This window comes from Callorhinchus milii, unplaced genomic scaffold (genome assembly GCF_018977255.1).
Source record: "Callorhinchus milii isolate IMCB2004 unplaced genomic scaffold, IMCB_Cmil_1.0 Scaffold9, whole genome shotgun sequence".
Taxonomy (NCBI): Eukaryota; Metazoa; Chordata; class Chondrichthyes; order Chimaeriformes; family Callorhinchidae; genus Callorhinchus; species Callorhinchus milii.
Window position 1 is genome coordinate 23,104,182 of NW_024704750.1, and position 23,060 is coordinate 23,127,241.

The 23,060-nt window shown below is 54.3% G+C and overlaps 2 protein-coding genes across 5 annotated transcripts; one reads left to right on the forward strand and one right to left on the reverse strand.

Moving 5' to 3' along the window:
* Positions 1-121: 121 nt before the first annotated feature.
* vash1 (vasohibin 1) lies at positions 122-9,330 on the forward strand. Of its 4 annotated transcripts, none has more exons than XR_489229.2 (8): positions 122-416; positions 2,262-2,350; positions 2,958-3,014; positions 3,368-3,442; positions 4,370-4,751; positions 5,151-5,266; positions 7,624-7,942; positions 8,556-9,330. XR_489229.2 is itself a non-coding variant. In XM_007912134.2 (8 exons), the coding sequence occupies exons 1-7, from the start codon at positions 144-146 to the stop codon at positions 7,691-7,693; spliced, it is 1,062 nt and encodes a 353-aa protein (XP_007910325.1). In that variant the 5' UTR covers positions 122-143; the 3' UTR covers positions 7,694-7,714; positions 7,870-8,194. The 4 variants fall into 4 exon arrangements, 3 of the variants coding, with proteins under 3 accessions (XP_007910325.1, XP_007910326.1, XP_007910324.1); XM_007912134.2 differs by lacking the exon at positions 8,556-9,330 and having other exon boundaries at positions 7,624-7,714; positions 7,870-8,194; XM_007912135.2 differs by lacking the exon at positions 8,556-9,330 and having other exon boundaries at positions 7,624-7,689; positions 7,870-8,194.
* Positions 3,673-22,879, reverse strand: LOC103191174 (cholesterol 24-hydroxylase-like; the record flags this gene model as incomplete). The annotated part of the gene is given in 6 exon segments (NM_001292584.1): positions 3,673-3,758; positions 10,333-10,341; positions 18,461-18,548; positions 22,207-22,280; positions 22,434-22,515; positions 22,799-22,879. Coding segments are annotated over 6 exon segments (337 nt in total), but the record flags the coding sequence as incomplete, so codon positions are not given.
* Positions 22,880-23,060: the final 181 nt, after the last annotated feature.

Genomic DNA, 23,060 nt, shown 5'->3' on the forward strand with positions numbered 1-23,060 from the left:
TCGTTTTGCATTGACAGTAAGTAGAGAGAGAGAGAGAGAGGGAGAGAGAGAGGGGAAGGGAGGGAGGGAGGGAGGGGGACTTGTTTTGAGAGAGGGGTTGGAGGAGGGGGAAGAGGGTGGGGGGGGGCAGGAGAACAATAGCGATGCCGGGGGGCAGGGGAGCCGGGTCCGCCTTCAGGCGCAGGTCAGCGAGCGTGGGGCCGGTCAGCCTGGAGAGGCGGGTCCTCAGAGAGGAGGATCAGGATGGGGATGGCGAGGGGGAATTCCGGGACGAGGGGGTCCCTTTCTACGTGAACCGAGGTGGGCTGCCCGTCGATGAAGCCACCTGGGAGAGGATGTGGAGGCACGTAGCCAAGATTCACCCTGAAGGAGAGACGATGGTGCAAAAGATTCGGGGGTTGCCCTACCTCCCCAAGGTGACTCCGCAGCCCACACCCCGCGATAGCTAACCCGGTCCGGGTCGTGCTTCTGTCTGCATTGGCACATCGGAGGCGGCGATCGGCAGAGCCACCGCTGCCCAAATAACTGGTGGTTTGGATCTGTTGTGGAGCGGCTGCGGGGCAGCGGGGCTGCGGGGGAGCGGCTGCGGGGCTGCGGGGCTGCGGGGCAGCGGGGCAGCGGCTGCGGGGCAGCGGCTGTCACGGAGCTCACACAGAGCTTCTTTGCTTGAATTTTAAGTTGGATGTTCACGGGTCGGATCACCGCCCACGAACGTGTTTTCCTTCAGTTTAGAAATGTCAGTGTTAATTCCCGTTCTGAACCTTCAGGGCTGAGGGTGAGTGTGTTGTGCCTCTGTTGGAGGTGTGTACCGTCTGTCCGGGGCCCTGTGGGCAGTGTGTCCGGGGCCCTGTGGGCAGTGTGTCCGGGGCCCTGTGGGCAGTGTGTCCGGGGCCCTGTGGGCAGTGTGTCCGGGGCCCTGTGGGCAGTGTGTCCGGGGCCCTGTGGGCAGTGTGTCCGGGGCCCTGTGGGCAGTGTGTCCGGGGCCCTGTGGGCAGTGTGTCCGGGGCCCTGTGGGCAGTGTGTCCGGGGCCCTGTGGACAGTCTCTGTTTCATCTCGAGGTCTGACCCCTTTTGAGCCGAGAGCGCTCCGCCAGTGACTGTGCACAGCTCCAGGGACAGTGGGAGGAGCGGACCTGCCCTGTGCCTCTGGTTTGTCTGTCGGTCCTCTCTCTCTCTCTCTCCCTTTTCAAAAGCTCCTCTTTGTCTTTCCTTTCGTTCTCCGCTCTCCGCTCCGCAGTGGTCCACAGTGGTTGACTTGTACTCCCGTACAGTGCGCGAACTCAACTCCAACGCTCCCAAATGCCAATTGTTGCCGATGTTTGTTGTTAAGGTTTCGACTCCTCTGTTCAGTACATTGGGCACTGATGGTCTCTGATCACTGTGAGAAGGGAAGTCTGAATCCCGGGACACGGGGCCACTGTCAACTTCGCCAACAAAGTCGTACAAAATAGACTTACACTGTTACTTTCCTAATATTGAATTTGAGTATCTGATTTCAGACAGTACTGGGCTTCAGAGTGACATTCCAGCAGTAATCCCACCAGAAGCCGAGGGAATAACAGGCTCTTTAGTCTGAGAAAAGCTTTGAAAGTGTTTTCGTGTCTGTGGTAAATGCCCAAGAATCAGACTACTGCTGCTCTTGTTATTGGGAATATGAATGATTAATGTGCTTCACTATTGCTATGTGCAACTCACTGCCGCGTTTCACCCACGAAACACATAGTCAATCCACTTTCCAGTATATCTTGTGAAGTGCTTTGGGACGTCTCAATAACGCCATCATAATAATTCTTGCATTTGATACGGCGCCTTATCACGTCTCAGACATCTCAAAGCACTTCACAGAATAGACTGTAAAGTAAATTGACTGTATATTTTGTGGGTGAAACACCCACAGATAAGGCGCTATTTCAAATGCAAGAATTATTATTATTATCTGCACAATGTGGCTCTTCAGAATCTTTTCACTTGTGTACTGTGGTAAGGTACCCTCACAGCAAACTGCATGTCTGTGTGCTCATAAAATTTCAAGTCTCTGACTGTGTCGTGGCTGCAGGTAATGTTTTTGAGCTGGGAGGAGAAATGGTTTGTAAATGCTCACTGGTTCAGGGCTCATTCTACACACAGCAATTTCCAATTGTCTGGAACAACAAAGCATATGTTTGTAAATTAAAGTGCTCAGGAACTCGGCCACCGAGTAGCTGACAAGGGAAATGCTGACACCGCTCTGGTGTAATTCTGTGTTGTTCCTGTGCTTTCAGATTCCAATACCATGTGTGCCTTCATTTCAGCCATCCACATCCATCGTTGACCGCCTGGAAGCCATACAGAGATACACCAGGGAATTGCAGTATCCTTCATGCCTGCCGCCATTCTTGACGGGTTCTTGATGCTCAGGGGACAGTGTCTCAGCAGCGCAATAATGTCAGCAGCCACGTGGTTGGCATGGATTTCTGTTGTCTCCGGCTCATTCCCAGCTCCCGCCAGTGATGCTGCGTGGCTCCTGGCTCTTGGCTCTTGCTTGGGGAAATTCTCTCTCCTGATGGCGCATATTCTCACTGGATCTACCATGTGGGATGGGAGGGTAGGCGTGGGGGCCAGGGGAGGGGGCGGCAGAGCCAGGGTGAGGGTGGCCTGGTTGGTGAGCCCAAGAGAAAAAATAACTGGTTTCCAGTCAAGGGAAGGTCTGAACCTGTTTTCTCTCTGCCATCCAAGCCTCTAAGATGCCCTTGTGGGGTTAAGAGCTCCCACCCTCCCTCTGTCCCAGCAGCTGTGCTGTCTGCTTCAGCCCCAGGCGCTGCCCTTTTGCTGGGCTGAGGGCTGCTGCTGGTGGGATCCTGGGAAACCAGCAGGATAGAATGTCACCTCTTCTCCTTCCTGCTGTCAACAACATCCGACTGTGTCCACTATCGACACGGCTTTCCTTCAAAACAAATACACTTCTTAACTGTCACCAGGTACAATCACACCGGGACACAGTTCTATGAGATTAAGAAGAATCGGCCTCTGACCGGGTGAGTAGCATTTGTCTGTTATGGCATAATCCAGACAGGAATTCTACTAATCCCACTCTCCAGGGATGTCACGGTGCAATTCCATGCAGGGGCGAAGGAAGGACATTGATACTGTGACCCCCTCCCCCACTTGGTGAGAACATTTTATGACTGTTAGACTCGGAGATGTTGGGTCCAGGACGGAGTTTAGGGGGAGTTTGGGAAGAGGATGTGAGTTTCAGTGGGGAGTTGTTGGGTATTGCCTGGAGTGTGGTGGGGGGCTGTTACTGTTGTGGGAGGAGCGACTACAAGTTGTGATGGGATGGGAAAGCAGAGTGAGAAAATATCAATGAACGTTCTTCTCCCTGTTGCAGTTTGATGGATCTGGCGCGGGAAATGATTCGGGAATCGCTGCCGATAAAATGCCTGGAAGCTGTGATCCTGGGAATGTATCCTTTTATTATCGGCTGTAAATCCCGTCCCTTGTTCAGGGCAGCGGAGAGAAATCCTACATTTCTTCCCTTTTCAAACACAAACACACAGCCGTGATTCCTGTCCTTGGGCAGAGGGGGAGAGGATTCCCCCACCCCACCACCCACCTTCCATCCCCGTAATGTGTGGGTGACGAGGGTCTGAGATCAGGATTGTCGCGTTCCCGAAGATGGCCTCTCAGAGGAACATAGGAACAGGAGGAGGCCATTCAGCCCTTGAGCCTGTTCTGCCATTCTATTAGATCATGGCTGATCTGTACCTCAACTGCAATTGGTCCAACACAGAGGTTGGAACAGTAAATCTGGCAATAAAACAAGTCAATAGTTAATCTCGTTCAGGACAACTCAAACCCTGGGCCCATGGCCGCTGGACCAGCTTAAACCTTTAAAATTCATGTTTCATTTCGGCAGCGTGAGCACTGGGGTAACTCCTGGAGTCTTAACAAATTAAAGCTGCATTGCTTGCCATAGAAAGCACTGTCTGGTAAGCTTTTCCGCTGCTTGTCCATCTAGGACCACACTACCCTAATAGGGCTTTGGCTTGCTGGGGTAACAGGAGCCGGGGGGGACAGGATCGCCTGTTGCCAGTGACTGGTCAGCCCTTCCACTTCCTGCTGATGGGCTGTGCTGTCAGCAGCAGTGAGTGCCCTGGAATACTGCGGAGCCTCCTGGCTCAGGAACCGGACGAGACCGACACAGAGGGCTGACTCCATTCTGACATTCTTTTGCCAAACCTGTCACCTTGGAGCCAGTTCAACTCAGAGTAGACCCAATTCACTTCTCGTCTGCCCCCTCTTCCCACCCTCTGGAGGATACGGAGGGGCTGACTGACTGGATAGACCCGGAGCTTTGGGCTGGTGTATATTTTCCTATATTCGGGATCAGATACCTCACCAACAATATGCCTGGAGTAGAGAGATTTCCCATCAGCTTCAAAACCCAGTTCTCAGGGAGCTATTTCCGGCACATTGTGCTGGGGATCCACTGCGCTGGCCGCTTTGGGACGCTGGGCATGAGCCGGCGCGAGGACCTGATGTTCAAAGCTCCGGGCTTCAGGACTTTAATGGACCTGGTCTCCGAGTATGAGGCCTCCTACAGCAAGTACTGGCACTCGCTGAAGAAGGTGAAGATCGGGCAGTACGTCTCGCACGACCCTCACAGTGTGGAGCAGATTGAATGGAAGCACTCGGTGCTGGACGTGGAGAGGCTGAGCCGCGAGGAGCTGCGGAGGGAGCTGGAGCGACACACGCGTGACATGCGGCTGAAGGTGAGAAGCGTGCGGGTGGCGTGTGGGGTATCTACATTGGTTCACACACCTGGGGGCGGTTAGACTGTTTGTGTGCTGTCAGTCTGAATCACTTTCCCCAGAAAAAAGACAATTCGTTTAATGTTCTCATAGAATCACTGTTCGTTACAGCACAACAACATGTATTTACACAGAGCCCCTCACGCAGAGTAGCGTCGCAGAGCGCTTGATTAGCAGAGCATGACGCCGAGCCAGGGGGAAGGGAAGGTGTACTGGCTGGAAACTTGTGCACAAAACGTCTGCTGTGTTTCTCTACAAAAACAGTCACTACACCTCAGTAATTTCTGTGAGACACTTGGAGACATTTCCGTGTGGTATATATATTTTTTAAATTCCTGTCACGTTTTCCCTTGGTACCAGGTTGTCAAGGGAAGCAGCGGCTCCTCGTCCCCACCCCGCGAGAGGAAGAGGGACGTGTCCTCACCTCACCGGGGCCAGGCCAGCCCACACCGCCGTAACAGCCGGAGCGACAGACGGTGAGGTCCTCAGCACTCACACCATTCCAGTCACAGGAAAAGGGAAGTCCATCAATACTTGGCTCGTAAGGAAGGGCATAAGTCGGTGAAGAAAAGCAGCCAGTGGTATTGAGTTACACATCAGCCATGATCTCAGCCACGGCCGAGGCCTGTTCCTATGTTCCTTATATCTCCACAAAAAGCAGATTACTGAGAGCACCTGCCCAAGTGTATTATAATCATCATGGCAATCCTAGCCACGTACAGTACAGCCTGTCTATCTATATACAGTGATAGACACTGGGAGAGGCTGTGTGTATACCGGAGAGACTGTGTATATACAGGAGAGGCTGTGTGTATACAGTAGGAGACACTGGAGAAGGCTGGGTGTATACAGTGAGAGACACTGGGAGAGACTGTGTGTATACAGTGAGAGACACTGGGAGAGGCTGTGTCAATACAATGCCGAGTGTTACTGTTCTCAGAATGATTCATAGATTCATAGAATGTTACGGCACAGAAGGAGGCCATTCGGCTCATCGAGTCTGTGCGGCTCTTTGACAGAGCGTCACTTTCACTAACCCCAATCACCAGCTTTCTCCCCATAACCCTGCAAACCCGTCTTCCCCAGATACCTGTCCAGTTCTCTCTTAAAAGCTGTTATCGAATCGGACTTCACTGCCCTTTCAGGCAGATCATTCCAAATTCCAACAACTCGCTGAGTGAAAACATTTCTTCTAACCTCCCCTCTGCTTCTTTTGGTAGATATCTTAAGACTGTGACCACGGGTCACAGACACACCTACCAGCGGAAACAGCTTTTCCCTATCTCGCCTGTCGAAACCTTTCATGATCTTGAAGACCTCTATCAGGTCCCCGCGTAACCTTCTCTGCTCTAATGGGAAAAGTCCTAACTTCTCCAGCCTGTCCTCATAGCTAAGGTTCCCCATTCCTGGTATCATTCTCGTGAATCTCCTCTGCACCCTTTCCAGTGCCTTAATGTCCTTCCTGAGGTAAGGTGCCCAGAACTGGACGCAGTACTCCAGCTGAGGCCTAACCAGTGTTTTGTATAGATTAACCATAACCTCCCTACTCTTATACTCTATGCCCCTACTAATAAAGCTCAGTACACCAAATGCCTTTTTTACTGCCTTATCTACCTGCCCCGCTACCTTTAATGATTCGCTTACTTGAACACCCAGATCTCTCTGTACGTTCACCCCCTTAAGATTGAGCTACCAAGTCTATATTGCCTCCTATCATTTTTCCTACCTAAGTGTATCACCTCACACTTATCCACATTGAAATCCATCTGCCACATGTCAGCCCATTCCACCATTCTGTGTATGTCTGCTTGCAGTTGGTTACAGTCATCTTCACTATTTACTACCCCACCTAACTTTGTATCATCTGCAAACTTGGAAATAGTGCTCTCTGTGCCCAAGTCCAGATCATTAATATATATTAGAAAGAGCAGTGGTCCCAATACTGATCCCTGGGGGGCACCGCTGCACACCTCCTTCCATTTCGAGAAACACCCATTAACCACCACCCTCTGCTTTCTGTCACTCAGTCAGTTCCTAATCCAAACTGCCACTGTCCCCTGACTACTGTGGGCCTCTAATTTTTTTATTATCTCTTAAGCAGTACTGTGTCAAAAGCCTTTTTGAAATCCATGTAAATAACGTCCACCGCATTTCCCTCATCAACCCTCGCAGTCACCTCTTCAAAAAATTCTATTAGATTTGTTAGGCAAGATTTGCCTTTAACAAATCCATGTTGGCTGTCTCTAATTACCTCATGTTCCTCTAAGTAGAGATTTATTCTGTCCCGGATTATGGTCTCCAGTAGTTTTCCTATTACCGAAGTTAGGCTGACTGGCCTGTAATTTCCGGGCTTGTCTTTCTGCCCCTTTTTGTAGAGGGGGTAACATTAGCCACTCTCCAGTCTCTTGGCACCACTCCTGTGTCCAATGACGATTGAAATATAATGGCCAAAGCCTCCGCTATTTGAACCCGTATCTCCCACAGCAACCTTGGGTGAAACCCATCTGGTCCTGGTGACTTATCAATTTTGAGCCCAGTCAATCTTTTCAGAACTTCCTCTCTGTCTATAGTAATCTGATCTATTTCCTGCGGCATTTGGGGCATCCATTTCCGTTGTGAAGACAGATGCAAAGTACTCGTTCAGTACATCAGCCTTAGTACTCTGCCTCAACAACAAGATTGCCGTCATTGTCTTTGATTGGCCCCACCCTACCTTTAACTAACCTTTTTTCCTTTATGAGCTTGTAAAATATTTTATGATTCCCCTTTATGTTACCCACTAACCTCTTCTCATGTGATCTTTTAACCTGATGATGATTTTTCTTTTTTCCAGACCCTCAGCAGAAAAGAAGAGTGCCGAGCAAAAAACCCTGAATGACGTGGGCTATCAGATCCGTGTGTAAGCGGCAGCTCCACTTCAGTGTGTGAGTGAGACTGTGTCTCCCATCTTCACCACACCCTTCACTCGCTTGGTTGGAGGCCTAGAAGACCGAGTGGGATGTGGAGTAAGAATGAGGGAGCAAGTATGGTATCCAGTCAGCAGTATTAAATCATTGTGACTTCTGTTCTCTTTGGATAGATGAGATGTCTCCAGTACGTATCCGTGGAGTCCTGTATAAGCTGTGTAACTGAAGAGCAGTCACTATTTAGAGGTACAGTAGTGTAGTTTGAATTAAGAGCGAAAGGTTGAAATCCCGCTTGCCCTTCCATGAACCTTTATCCATTTATTTAATTTGTAAAGAAATCCCGTTTCTGGGCGAGTGGCTGAGAATTCAGTTAGGGCAGAGATTGCAGACTTCAACAAACGGCAGCTGTGCCTTACTCTCAGAACTGCTACACCCCTGTCCAGCAGCATAGTGTTTAGAGCACTCGCCTCGCAAACGATTCAACTGGATTCAATTCCCAGGCAGAGCGAAAGCTTAGGCAAGTTTAGGAACCCGGTTGTTAGTCACTTTCCAAGGGTAATCTTTTTTTAAAGTCAATCCATGACTGTTTGTGGGACACTGCTGTGCGCAATTCGCTGCTGTGTTTCGCCCACAAAATTCACTTTACAGTATATCCTGTGAAGCGCTTTGAGACGTCTCGAAGATGTGATAAGGCGCTATATCAAATGCAAGGATTATTATTATTATATTACTGAGAAGATGATTCCTGGTTTTGGGAGATGCCCATAACACATGATAAAGGAGTTGTGTGTTTATTATTATAGTCCACCGTGGCTCCCACTGCAGTCTAACTCAGAGCTGCTCTCTGTCTCCGCTCTAGGGGCTACTTCTCGCTGCTCGTGTGAGGCCGCGGGTCACAGTTGAGGTCAGCTGCTGCACAGGATTTCCTGGGGTCTGATTGCTGTCTGCGAGTGCAGGGAGTTAACTATTGGGGTTTGTTCAGGGGCACTCTGTAACTGATCGAGTCAGACCAGTGACCCTGAATACACTCCGAGAGGTGCTGTCAGAGCTCAACAATGGCAGTGAAGTGGGACCTGGAGGATGGTGCCCAGTGTTCCTGAGCGGGGATTGAGCACTGCTGTTATTCAGAGATCAGGGGAGCCATTACATCACAACTCATTTCAATGGCGTTCCTTAAATAAGGAGAGCAACGTTTCTAGGAATACCACAATTTGGTCCCAATGTTTGTGGTTTTACAGGGTATTAGCAATGTAACGCGCTGACAGAGCAGTAGCAATGTAACACGTTGGTGGGGGGTAGAAGTTGTGCCCTGCTCTGAGAGCGTCTCTATACAGGCCCAAGGTGTTTGCTGGGTGCCAGAGTGACTTACCACCTAACGTTGGAGAGGGGTTTAATTTATTTTTAATATTTATTCTGAAGATACAGTATTACTTTAGAGCTTGTTTTGAAGTTCTTTCCCAGGCCAACATGTTTTTCCTCATGGTCATAAATCAATGGTGGCCAACCTGTGGCCCACAGGGTTGTCAGGAAGCAGCCCCCGAACATTTGCATCAGTCAGTCAGTTCGGTCGGTAGTGTGTTTACAGCTTTTTTTCTTGATTGAAATTTTTTTGATTTATAACAAATAAAGAAATATTCAATCAAGAAAATTAATTGTGTTGGCTACCACGGCTCCAGATAATTCCCACAGGTTTCTCTCCTCTTTGGCCCAATAATAAGAGCTATAATTACACAGCTGGTGAGGGGGAAGGGCTGTGGTTAGCTCTGATGTGCCCCCCCCCTCCCCCCAACTCTAACCTCACCCTGTGGGAGTAGTGTGACTTGTCGGGAGAGACTTGGTGGGGGGGCGGGGGTCAGTGACCAGTGGCTGGTTAGCTGTCAGTTCAGCATTGTCAAACCTAAACAGGGATTAATGCCAGTCTTTGTTTTACTTTAAAGAAAGCATGATTTTATTGGGTACAAAGTGGAGCTGGGAGAATGTTGTGGAAAAGGCAGATTGATTGCAGGCACCAGGTCAGCCATTGATCAGGATGGTAGAACGTTAGGATATGGGCTGCTGCGCTGCTCATTACTGTACACCAGTGTGCTGGTATCCCACCTCACCTTACCCCACCTCAACACCAACCACTCTACGGCGAGGAGGTGGGGGCACCTCTGGGTGAATTGTTGCTTGTGGTAGGAGCTGAGAAGATTGAGTCGGAGATGACAGGCATAATTTACAATGAGTTTAAAATAAGTAATTGAACTTTTTTAAAAAAAAATTGTGTCCAATTAAATTTGTATATCATCTTGGCTCAGTCAGTGACACTCGACTCCGAGTCAGAAGGTTGTGGGGTCAATAAACTGATGCCTCTTTTTTTTCATTGCAATTAGTATTAAGATGGATTAAAAAATGAACAAACTCCTGAAAGGATTTGCGGTGACAATGTTTTGCCTGATAAGAGTAGCGAGTGTGTGGAATAGACTCCCAGCCAGCATACTAACCTCCCTACCCCCATCGCATCAGTCCTCGCAGGGCTCCACTGGCTCTCCATCACCGAACAGATCGATTTCTAGGTCCTCTCACTCATTTTCAAATCCCTTCATGCCCTGGCACCTTCCTACCTCTCCAACCGGCTTAACCCCCCAACCACAACCCGCTGCCTCCACTCAACGGGCTCCGGCTCCTGCATGTTCTTCGTGCCCTCCATTCCACCATCAGTGGCTGCGCCTTCAGCCATTACGCCCCAAAACCCTGGAACACTCTTCCTCTATCCCTACACCTTGCTCCTTTCTTCCCCATCTACAGGTTGTGCCTGAAGACCTACCTATTCGACCGTGCCTAAAGTCATCTCCCTCTCCCCCCTGGATCAGCATCTTGCTCCTCCATTGTCAATCACTCTGGGATGCAACCCTCCATGAGGGGCGAGATATAAATGCAAGTTGTTGTTGTAACTTAAACTATTGCTGTTGTGCTCATCAACTCTTCAGGAAAAGAGCCAGTGAGTATGTGGTTAGGAATGGCACTGAGCGCTGCAAGGAGAGATTGGGGCATGTGTTGAGATGTAAAGGACAATGTCTAGTTAACATGACACAATGTACATTTACACAGCGCCTTTTACTTTGGCGGGATGTTCCAAGGTGCTGGACAGTCCTGGCTTGACACTTGAGCTGTGGGTGGGAGCGGACGGGAGGGGAGAGAAAAGATGGCTAAAGGTGTGATCGAAGAGGTAGCTAGGTGTTGGGAGGGATGTTGAGAGAGGTGAGGGAGGGGTTGGGTCAGGGAATTCCACAGAACGGAGGCAGAATGGCTGAAAGCCAATTGCAGATCTTGGGACGAGGAGGGTAGGGAACATGAGGCAGGCCAGTGCGGGCTGAGTAAAATACAGAGATTTGCTCTGCACTGAGCCGAGAAGGTCAAAAAGCTGATGACCTCTTGTCTCATTATAAACAGCTGTTGGGTCCCTAATAGGTGGGGATAAGTTCCATCAGGGTGTACCAGTGGGTGGAGAGAGGAAGTAAAGTTGTTTATGGTGGAGTGAGGTCAGTTTATATGTTGAGATGGAGCTCCCTGTCACCGCTTCTTGCTGGTTCACTCAGCCCCGGGGGAAGACGTGAATCTCAGTGCATGTTTTTCTCCCCCCCCCCCCCCCCCCCCCCATCCACCCAGCCTGCTTGGCTGTTTGGATGAGGTACGAGGGTGTGAATTAGAGATTAGAAATTGACATTTCCGTCCACAGTCACAGTGAGAAGGTGATGGCAGTGTTATAAGACACTGTGTTTTATAGATCTCCTCTTCCCCACCCTCCTCTCTTACCCATTCTTTCTTCCCTTTCTCTCTCCCTCTCTCCCCTCCCCATTCTTTCTTCCCCTTCTCTCTCCCTCCCCTCTCTCCCCTCCCCCATTGTGTAATGGTGCTGGGCCAAAGGCCACTTTATCTGTAGTCATGTATTTGAGTAGAAAACATTGTATTTCCTCAGCCTGGAAAGCTCAGGACTTGCCTGACCTGATCTCAGGATGTGGGGAAACCTTGGGCAAGGGCAGCTTTTATTTTTCATGGGATTTCTCTGCTCTACCTACTCCCCCATCCCCACCACATGTCACACAGTCCTGGGTAGGGTGTGTATGAGGTTTTGTGTGTCGGTGTGTGTGAGGGGTGGGTGTGTGTGAGGGTTGTGGCTTCCCACTGGAGACGTGTGAGCGATATGTATGCATGTGTAGGTGGAGGAAATATATGAGGTATGGGTGAGAGGGATGGCCTGAGCAGATAGGTTGTTGCCTCTCTGAGCACTGTGTGTGTGTGTGTGTGTGAGAGGGGGGGGGCCGACGGAGTGGGGTCACTGAGCTGCCGGCTGGTGTCAGCATGCGCAGGGCTGTGTGCATAGAGTTATGAACAACAATAACAAATTACACTTGTATAGCTCTCTTCATGTCGGAAAGACGTCCCGGAGTGCTGGACAATCCAGGGTTTTGGACCTGAGCTGGGAGTTGGGGTCAGAAGGGGAGTAGAGTGGGGGGGAGGGTGAGGGTGGAGGTGGGAGGGTGGCCAAAGGCACAGTCGAAGAGGAAAGTCTTCAGACGGGACTTGAAGGAGGCAAGAGAGGGGGGCGAGGCAGAGGGAATGTGGGATGGAGTTCCAGAGTGTGGGGGCAGAGAGGCTGAAGGCTTGATTGCTAATGGTGGGGCGGGAAGTACGGGGCCCCAAAGCAGGCCAGTGCCCCCCAAACAGAGGGAGCGGGCAGACTGATATGGAGTTATGAGTTCGGAGAGATAGGTGTGAGCAAGACCGAAGTGGGTCTTGAAGATGAGAACAAGGGTTTTGTACTTGATTCTCTGAGGAATGGGGAGCCAGTGAAGCAGGGCAAAAATGGGGGTGATAAGTTCCCGGAGCCTGGTGTGGGAGAGGACATGAGCTGCAGAGTTCTGAATAATCTGTAGCTTGTGGAGGGAAGAGTTGGGAAGTCCAGTGAGCAGGCAGTTGGCATAGCCAAGCCAGGACATAATGAAAGCGTGGATCAAGGTCTCGGCGGCCTTTGGTGAGAGGCAGAACGCCACAGTGGCAGAGGTGGGCTATGTTGCAGAGGTGGGGAAATGCGAAATGGGTCACGGTACGATTGTGGGATTTGAACTGAGGGTCGAAAAGGACAGAGATTTTGGATTGGCTCAGTCAGGTGAAAAGTGCAGCTGTATAATGATAGTGTCAGTGGTTGAGGTGAGGAGGCGCTGCCTGGAGCCAAGCAGGAGGGCCTCTGGTCTTACCAACATTGAGCTGGAGGAAGTTGGCTCTCATATAGGACTTGATGTCAGACAGACAATTTTCCAGGACATCAACTGTCCTAGAGTCGAGGGTGGGGTTGGCAAGATAGAGTTGTTTGTCATCCGCATACATGTGGAAATTGACCCTATGCCTGTGGATGACATCACTGAGGGGGAACATGTATAGATTGAAGCGGAGGGGTCTGTGGACAAAGCCCTGAGGGACACCACACGTGACAGTGCGGGGCTAGAGGAGAAGCCATTGGTGGCCACAAAGTGGGTATGGTAGGATTGGAAACAGTATTGGCTCAGTGTTGGGGTGAGAATGTGCAGGTGCCTGGACATTCCTGGCCGCCCTGTTTAATGCTGCTCAGCTTCTCTTTTCAACACCGTGAGGGCTGCACTGCCAGACTGTCCACAGCCTCTCTGATCAGTGTCAGTCACTGCCCTCTGTCCACTGCTCTTGTCAGTGTGGCCAGCCTTGGCTGTGTGGGCCACTGCTCTGTCAGTGTGGCCAGCCTTGGCTGTGTGGGCCACTGCTCTGTCAGTGTGGCCAGCCTTGGCTGTGTGGGCCACTGCTCTGTCAGTGTGGCCAGCCTTGGCTGTGTGGGCCACTGCTCTGTCAGTGTGGCCAGCCTTGGCTGTGTGGGCCACTGCTCTGTCAGTGTGGCCAGCCTTGGCTGTGTGGGCCACTGCTCTGTCAGTGTGGCCAGCCTTGGCTGTGTGGGCCACTGCTCTGTCAGTGTGGCCGCTTGGCTGTGTGGGCCACTGCTCTGTCAGTGTGGCCAGCCTTGGCTGTGTGGGCCACTGCTCTGTCAGTGTGGCCAGCCTTGGCTGTGTGGGCCACTGCTCTGTCAGTGTGGCCAGCCTTGGCTGTGTGGGCCACTGCTCTGTCAGTGTGGCCAGCCTTGGCTGTGTGGGCCACTGCTCTGTCAGTGTGGCCAGCCTTGGCTGTGTGGGCCACTGCTCTGTCAGTGTGGCCAGCCTTGGCTGTATATCCCCTGCCTTACATGATCTGTGCTGTCAGGTCTGTGTCCGCATACCTCCCCCGTTCCTTATTCCCTTTTTGTCGTGTGCTGTTTAAGCAATCTGTTTCTGGTTTTCAGAAGTTTTTAAGCCCCTGACTGTGCCCCTGCTCCCTAGCGAGGGTCTGGCTCCCTGGGCTCAGGCTGGGACCCTGTGAGCTGGGCCGAGTGTCTTTGAAAACCACTGATTTTTCTATATATTAAATGCTGTAAATTGCTTTTTGATTAATGGTTTGTATTTCTATTTTGTATAATTTAGGTTGTGCCCAATAAATACATCAACTGAAAGCAGGGTGTGTGTGAGCGCTTCAGCAACTCTCTCAGGCCCGCTTTGTATTAGAGCCGGGACTATCTCCCACAGCTATAAGCCCGGCAACAATTCTGTAACTAAAAAATACAGTATATTAATTCCTGACAATTGATCATATTTTTCTGATGTCCAAGTTGTATAAATGATAGCACAGAAAGGAGGCCATTCGGCCCATGGTGTCTGTGCTGGGGCTCGCTCCCCCACTGGAGCTCTCTACTCTAACCCCATTCCCTGCTCTCTCTCTCTCTCCCCATGGTGTCTGTGTTGGGGCTCGCTCCCCCACTGGAGCTCTCTATTCTAACCCCATTCCCTGCTCTCTCTCTCTCTCCCCATGGTGTCTGTGCTGGGGCTCGCTCCCCCACTGGGGCTCTCTACTCTAACCCCATTCCCTGCTCTCTCTCTCTCTCCCCATGGTGTCTGTGCTGGGGCTCGCTCCCCCACTGGAGCTCTCTACTCTAACCCCATTCCCTGCTCTCTCTCTCTCTCCCCATGGTGTCTGTGTTGGGGCTCGCTCCCCCACTGGAGCTCTCTATTCTAACCCCATTCCCTGCTCTCTCTCTCTCTCCCCATGGTGTCTGTGCTGGGGCTCGCTCCCCCACTGGAGCTCTCTATTCTAACCCCATTCCCTGCTCTCTCCCAATGGAGCTCTTTAACAAAGAACTGACTTAATTTTTTAGATGGATTTCGGAGTGGGAAGTCAGCCAGGAGTGGTGGGAGGTGGCTTCCCCACACCCAGCTCACTACTGCAATTTGAGTGGTTACAATCAAGGATTTGGCACTTAGAGAATCTTCCAGAATTTAAACGTTTCCCGTTTATCTGAAGTGTCGAGTCCATAAAGATGTTTTGTGGGAAATGCCTCAAACACAGTCTCAGCCTCTGGGTCAGAATCTGACAGACCGCAGCCTCAGAGCAGAGAGAGCAACACACAAACACACCCCGGAACACGTCAATAACGGGGAATCATACTGTCAGAGACCTGACCAATAGATGGCGTTTATGTTGGAGTGTCTTGGTCAACTCGGTGCCAAGTTAGTGTGACGCAGCCTTATCCAAGTTTATCGTGGTTCAGAGTTCAGTGCAGATGACATGACTGTGCATTGCACCATGGAGCTCTGGAGGTGTCTACCCGGGGCAGGCTTGGCCGTCTCGGGGCTGCTGCTCCTGCTGTTGTGCCTCTTTCTAATCTATCTCTCTTATATTCACTACGTCCACCTAAAGTTTGACCACATCCCTGGACCTCCCCGGGACAGGTAAGGTTACCTGACATTGGGGAACTAGGAGGCGCAGGCCGTCACGTCCTTGAGCCTAAACTGGAGAGAGAGAGACAGGTTAGATAATCGGCCTGAGAAATGCAAACATAGGAATGAGCGACAGCCATTCAGCCCCTCGATCCATTCTATTAGATCACGGCTGATTTGTACCTCAATTCCATTACCTGCCTTTTCTCCTTATCCCTTGATATCCTGACCCAACAAATATTTATCAATCACCGTCTTAAAAATTGTAACTGACCCATTAACCACAACCTTTTTGGGGGAGGGAGTTCCAGATTTCCACAAACTTTTGTGTGAAAAAATGCTTCTGGATTTCACTCCTAAAATGGTCTGGCTCTTATCTTAAGATAATGCTCTTTATACTGGATTCCCCACCAGAGAATAGTTTCTCTGTATCTACCCGAGCCCAGTCCCTTTTCATTTTAAACAGCCGAATCAGATTAGCCCTCGGAATACAAACCTAGTTTATGCCTCATCATTTAATCCTTTCAGCCTTTATATCATGTGGAGTCCTGTAGCTCAGTGGTTAGAGCACTCGCTTTGCAAGTGAGAGACCTGAGTTCAATCCCCGGGGGGTCCGGGCCAAACCTCGGGCAAGTTTCCTTACTCCACACAGAGCCTAATAATAATCCTCCAAAACCAAAACAATAATAAATTGGTCATTTTCAATCTACGACTGTTTGTGGGACATTGCTGTGCGCAATTGGCTGCCGCGTTCGCCCACAAATATACGGTCAATTCACTTTACAGTCTATTCTATGAAGCGCTTTGGGACGTCTAGAAGACGTGAAAAGCGCTATATCAAATGCAAGGATTATTATTATTATGATGAATGTGTGTTCTGCCCCCTCCAAGTCAGACATCAGGTAAGTGGGAGTCAAAGGGCATCAACAAACAGACGTTGCCCTGTGTGAGGGGCGCTATATAAATGCAAGTTGTTGACTGAGGAAATTACATATTTATAGAACCTTTCATGTCAGGAGGATGGCCCAAGGCACTGGACAGTCAGAAGTCCACACTCAAGCTGGTGTTTGGTATCAGGAGGGGTGGAGCGTAAGTAGGAGGGTGACCGAAGGCACGGTCAAAGAGGAGTCTTGAGACAGGTCTTGAAGGAGGCAAGGGAGAGGCGAGACAGAGGGACTGTGGGATGGAGTTCTAGAGGGTGGAGGCAGAGAGGCTGAAGGCCTGCCCGCCAATGGTGGGGAACATGAAACAGGCTGGAACCCACCGAGCGAAGGAAGTGGACAGTTTGGTAGGGGGTTAGGTGGTCACAAAGGTAGGGAGGAGCAAGGCCCTGGAGGGCTTTGAAGGTTGTGTCCTTGAGCAAAATTAAATGGAGAGAGAGGGTGGGGTCTGACCAAGGCCCTGTACAATGAGGCAACATTTCCTCGCTTTTGGATTCTCATACTTGCCCACGTGGTCTGTCCCTGATGATAGAGGGGCTAAAGCTGGGGAAGGAAGCTTTGTGGCTGAAGCTGCTCATGCATTCAGTGAAACACAAAGAGCTGCTCAACTGCTTTGCACTGGAACAGTTTACCAGATAAAGTCTATTCAGACTTGGCCACATCCATCAGCCTCTGGGAGTGCAGGACTGCTGACGTGGGACTCACTGGGACTCTGCCCTGAGTGAGGTGGGGCTAAATAAATGCAAATTGTTGACTGAGAAATATGATATCTAGTGAGCTGTGCCACCTCTCGCCCCACACAAACATGTCCTGTCACTTCTAACTAGAAAATATGGCTGTTGATGTGCACCAGATTGGGTTCCATCCCTTTCTACCCTCTCACTGCTGACACTGTTTGGGCTTCCACACTGAGTGTGGCCCTGAGGGGCAGGACAACTCTGACACCGCTATCCAGAACCTGCCAGGGGCAGAAAGCAACATCATACAGGACATGCATCTGCCATTAAATCCTGGTTCTATCTGACCCCTGGCACTGATCTATCTCAAGCATGTTCACAGCAACTCGCTGTCACCTGGAATGACTGGGCATTTGTCATCAGACAATTTACACAATAACAGACCTGAGGTGAACGAGTAATTAATGTGGTGGATTGTCAGCCAGGTCAACTGCGCACCCCGCTCACACTCGCACCCCGCTCACACTCGCACCCCGCTCACCTCGCACCCCGCTCACACTCGCACCCCGCTCACACTCCACCCCGCTCACACTCGCACCCCGCTCACACTCGCACCCCGCTCACACTCGCACCCCGCTCACACTCGCACCCCGCTCACACTCGCACCCCGCTCACACTCGCACCCGCTCACACTCGCCCGCTCACACTCGCACCCCGCTCACACTCGCACCCCGCTCACACTCGCACCCCGCTCACACTCGCACCCCGCTCACACTCGCACCCCGCTCACACTCGCACCCCGCTCACACTCGCACCCCGCTCACACTCGCACCCCGCTCACACTCACACCCCGCTCACACTCACACCCCGCTCACACTCGCACCCCGCTCACACTCGCACCCCGCTCACACTCGCACCCCGCTCACACTCAGACCCCGCTCACACTCACACCCCGCTCACACTCACACCCCGCTCACACTCACACTCACACCACGCCACCCACTCACACTCACACCGTGCCAGCCCGCTCACACTCACACTCACACCGCGCCACCCCGCTCACACTCACACCGCGCTCACACTCACACCCCGCTCTCACTCACACTCACACCGCGCCACCCGCTCACACTCACACCGTGCCACCCACTCACACCGTGCCACCCCGCTCACACTCACACCCCGCTCTCACTCACACTCACACCGTGCCACCCCGCTCACACTCACACCGTGCCAGCCCCACTCACACCGCGCCCGCCCCACCGCCACCTGCCTACCCCGACCCACCTGCCACATCCCAGCTCCGCCCCCACCTGCCTTCCCCACCGCCCCCTTTACTTACCTGTGGCTGAAGGAAGGATCCATGACTCTGCGCTGCATGTACCAGTGAGTGTGGTCTGTGTCGGTCACCAGCCCATTACCCAGGAACCTGAGAGCAACAGCGGGTTAGCCACAGGCTGACACCCCCCCCCCCCCCACTGGGACACTGCCCCCCTCACCCCCCTCACTGGGACACTGCCCCCCCCTCACTGGGACACTGCCCCCCCCCACCCCCCCCTCACTGGGACACTGCCCCCCCACCCCCCCCCTCACTGGGACACTGCCCCCCCCCTCACTGGGACACTGCCCCCCCCCCACCCCCCCCCTCACTGGACACTGCCCCCCCCCCACCCCCCCCCTCACTGGGACACTGCCCCCCCCCACCCCCCTCACTGTGACACTGCCCCCCCCACCCCCCCCCTCACTGGGACACTGCCCCCCCCCACCCCCCTCACTGTGACACTGCTCCCCCACCCCCTCACTGGGACACTGCCCCCCCACCCCCCTCACTGGGACACTGCCCCCCCCCCCTCACTGGGACACTGCCCCCCCACCCCCCTCACTGGGACACTGCCCCCCCCACCCCCCTCACTGTGACACTGCTCCCCACCCCCCCCCTCACTGGGACACTGCCCCCCCCACCCCCCCCTCACTGGGACACTGCCCCCCCCCCCTCACTGGGACACTGCCCCCCCCCCCCTCACTGGGACACTGCCCCCCCCCCCTCACTGGGACACTGCCCCCCCCCCCTCACTGGGACACTGCCCCCCCCACCCCCCCCCTCACTGTGACACTGCCCCCCCACCCCCCTCACTGTGACACTGCTCCCCCCCCCCCTCACTGTGACACTGCCCCCCCCCTCACTGGGACACTGCCCCCCCCCCCCCCTCACTGGGACACTGCCCCCCACCCCCCCCTCACTGGGACACTGCCCCCCCACCCCCCTCACTGGGACACTGCTCCCCCACCCCCCCTCACTGTGACACTGCCCCCCCACCCCCCCTCACTGGGACACTGCCCCCCCACCCCCCCCCTCACTGGGACACTGCCCCCCCACCCCCCCTCACTGGGACACTGCCCCCCCACCCCCCCTCACTGGGACACTGCCCCCCCTCACTGGGACACTGCCCCCCCTCACTGACACTGCCCCCCCCCTCACTGGGACACTGCCCCCCCCTCACTGGGACACTGCCCTCCCCTCACTGGGGGCAGTGTCACAGTGAGGGGGGGCAGTATCACAGTGAGGGGGGGCAGTGTCACAGTGGGGGGGGGGAGGGTCAGTGTCACAGTGGGGGGTGGGGGAGGGTCAGTATCACAGTGGGGGTGGGGGAGGGTCAGTATCACAGTGGGGGTGGGGGAGGGTCAGTGTCACAGTGGGGGGTGGGGGAGGGTCAGTGTCACAGTGGGGGCTGGGGGAGGGTCAGTATCACAGTGGGGGGGTGGGGGGGGGTCAGTATCACAGTGGGGGGTGGGGGGGTGTCAGTGTCACAGTGGGGGGGAGGGTCAGTGTCACAGTGGGGGTGGGGGAGGGTCAGTATCACAGTGGGGGGTGGGGAGGGTCAGTGTCACAGTGGGGGGGAGGGTCAGTATCACAGTGGGGGGTGGGGGAGGGTCAGTATCACAGTGGGGGGGGGGGAGGGTCAGTGTCACAGGGGGGTGGGGGAGGGTCAGTATCACAGTGGGGGGTGGGGGAGGGTCAGTGTCACAGTGGGGGGAGGGTCAGTGTCACAGTGGGGGTGGGGGAGGTCAGTGTCACAGTGGGGGGAGGGTCAGTGTCACAGTGGGGGGTGGGGAGGGTCAGTATCACAGTGGGGGGTGGGGGAGGGTCAGTGTCACAGTGGGGGGGAGGGTCAGTATCACAGTGGGGGGGTGGGGGAGGGTCAGTATCACAGTGGGGGGTGGGGGAGGGTCAGTGTCACAGTGGGGGGTGGGGAGGGTCAGTATCACAGTGGGGGGTGGGGGAGGGTCAGTGTCACAGTGGGGGGTGGGGGAGGGTCAGTGTCACAGTGGGGGTGGGGGAGGGTCAGTGTCACAGTGGGGGTGGGGGGAGGGTCAGTGTCACAGTGGGGTGGGGGGGGGTCAGTGTCACAGTGGGGGGTGGGGGGGTCAGTGTCACAGTGGGGGGTGGGGGAGGGTCAGTATCACAGTGGGGGGGTGGGGGAGGGTCAGTGTCACAGTGGGGGTGGGGGAGGGTCAGTATCACAGTGGGGGGTGGGGGGGTCAGTGTCACAGTGGGGGTGGGGGGGGTCAGTGTCACAGTGGGGGGTGGGGGAGGGTCAGTGTCACAGTGGGGGGGAGGGTCAGTGTCATAGTGGGGGGAGGGTCAGTGTCACAGTGGGGGGGAGGGTCAGTGTCACAGTGGGGGTGGGGGAGGGTCAGTATCACAGTGGGGGTGGGTGAGGGTCAGTGCCACAGTGGGGGGGGGGGGAGGGTCAGTGTCACAGTGGGGGTGTGGGAGGGTCAGTGCCACAGTGGGGGGGGGGGGGGTAGGGTCAGTGCCACAGTGGGGGGGGGGGGAGGGTCAGTGTCACAGGGGGGGTGGGGTAGGGTCAGTACCACAGTGGGGGGGGTAGGGTCAGTGCCACAGTGGGGGGGGGGTCAGTGTCACAGTGGTGGGGGGGGTCAGTGTCACAGTGGGGGTAGGGTCAGTGCCACAGGGGGGGTGGGGGGGTCAGTGTCACAGTGGGGGGGGGGTCAGTGTCACAGTGGGGGGGGGTCAGTGTCACAGTGGGGGGGGGGTCAGTGTCACAGTGGGGGGGGGTCAGTGTCACAGTGGGGGGGGGGTCAGTGTCACAGTGGGGGGGGGTCAGTGTCACAGTGGGGGGGGTCAGTGTCACAGTGGGGGGGGTCAGTGTCACAGTGGGGGGGGGCAGTGTCACAGTGTGGGGGGGGGGCAGTGTCACAGTGGGGGGGGGTCAGTGTCACAGTGGGGGGGGGGGTCAGTGTCACAGTGGGGGGGGGGTCAGTGTCACAGTGGGGGGGTTCAGTGTCACAGTGGGGGGGGGGTCAGTGTCACAGTGGGGGGGGTCAGTGTCACAGTGGGGGGGGGTCAGTGTCACAGTGGGGGGGGTCAGTGTCACAGTGGGGGGGGGGTCAGTGTCACAGTGGGGGGGGTTCAGTGTCACAGGGGGGGGGGGTCAGTGTCACAGTGGGGGGGGGTCAGTGTCACAGTGGGGGGGGGGGTCAGTGTCACAGTGGGGGGGGGTCAGTGTCACAGTGGGGGGGGTCAGTGTCACAGTGGGGGGGGGTCAGTGTCACAGTGGGGGGGGTCAGTGTCACAGGGGGGGGGTCAGTGTCACAGTGGGGGGGGGTCAGTGTCACAGTGGGGGGGGGTCAGTGTCACAGTGGGGGGGGGTCAGTGTCACAGGGGGGGGGGTCAGTGTCACAGTGGGGGGGGGTCAGTGTCACAGTGGGGGGGGTCAGTGTCACAGTGGGGGGGGGTCAGTGTCACAGTGGGGGGGGGTCAGTGTCACAGTGGGGGGGGGTCAGTGTCACAGTGGGGGGGTTCAGTGTCACAGTGGGGGGGGGTCAGTGTCACAGTGGGGGGGGGTCAGTGTCACAGTGGGGGGGGGTCAGTGTCACAGTGGGGGGGGGGTCAGTGTCACAGTGGGGGGGGTCAGTGTCACAGTGGGGGGGGTCAGTGTCACAGTGGGGGGGGTTCAGTGTCACAGTGGGGGGGGGGTCAGTGTCACAGTGGGGGGGGGGGTCAGTGTCACAGTGGGGGGGGGGGGGTCAGTGTCACAGTGGGGGGGGGGATGACCACGTACCTTTCACCAAACAAATTAAAGAGCAGTTTGTATGTAAATGGATCTTTGGGACAATTTGGTGACATCAGGAGTTCCTGGAAGAGACCAGAGACGTTGCATTAGGTCAACCCTTGAGGGCTTTTTTGCGACTCTCTCTTCACAATTGTTTCTCAGATAAAGCGCTGCTGTATCTTGTGTGTCGGTGCTCTCACCAGCGCCCGGTGCCACGTGACCCATCCCACCTTTACCTTGACAGTGTCGGGGTGTGTGACGTACAGCATCACTCTGTGTAAGGCGTTCACACGGAAAACTGGTCCGTACGTCTCAGCCCTAAACACAACACAGGAGACAGGTCAGTGCGGGAATCCCAGCCTGGGCTCACTCACTCAACCCCTGAATTAGATCCAGCCAGTAACTCACTCCCAAGCAGGCGGGGGTTGTTATCCATATACCCAACAGAGCCCCTGGATTAGATTCCAGCCTGTAACGCACTCCGGGGGTGGGGCTGGGGCGTTTTTCTAAATGTAACCCCACCAACCCCTGCAGGACAGACTCACCAATTATTTCAACCCCCGCAGTACACTCTCACCACCAACCCCTGTCGTAGACTTACCACTCCAGGAACTTTTCATGAATGATCTTGTATCCTTCCGCGGCTTTCTGAATTGATGGGATGTGTCCCAGCAGGAAACTGCAATACATCGTCACTGAGAGTCAGACACGAGATCACAAACCTTCAACACAGCCCGGGATCAGGTTTCTTTGAGCCGGGTCTGGGCTGACACTGCACAGCAGTGAGGCCTTGTGAGAACTTTAGGGGGACCCTGAAGATATCACATCACCGTTGAGAAAGAGAAGCGAGTTTCTCTCTCCAG

What these genes read in the sequence shown, in the direction of transcription:
- vash1 (XM_007912133.2), top strand. Translation starts at nt 144, where the DNA reads ATGCCGGGGGGCAGGGGAGCCGGGTCCGCCTTCAGGCGCAGGTCAGCG. An exon ending in GAAGCTGTGATCCTGGGAAT is followed by an intron (nt 3,443 to 4,369) that starts GTATCCTTTTAT and finishes ATTCGGGATCAG; the next exon opens with ATACCTCACCAACAATATGC. An exon ending in CGCGTGACATGCGGCTGAAG is followed by an intron (nt 4,752 to 5,150) that starts GTGAGAAGCGTG and finishes CCTTGGTACCAG; the next exon opens with GTTGTCAAGGGAAGCAGCGG.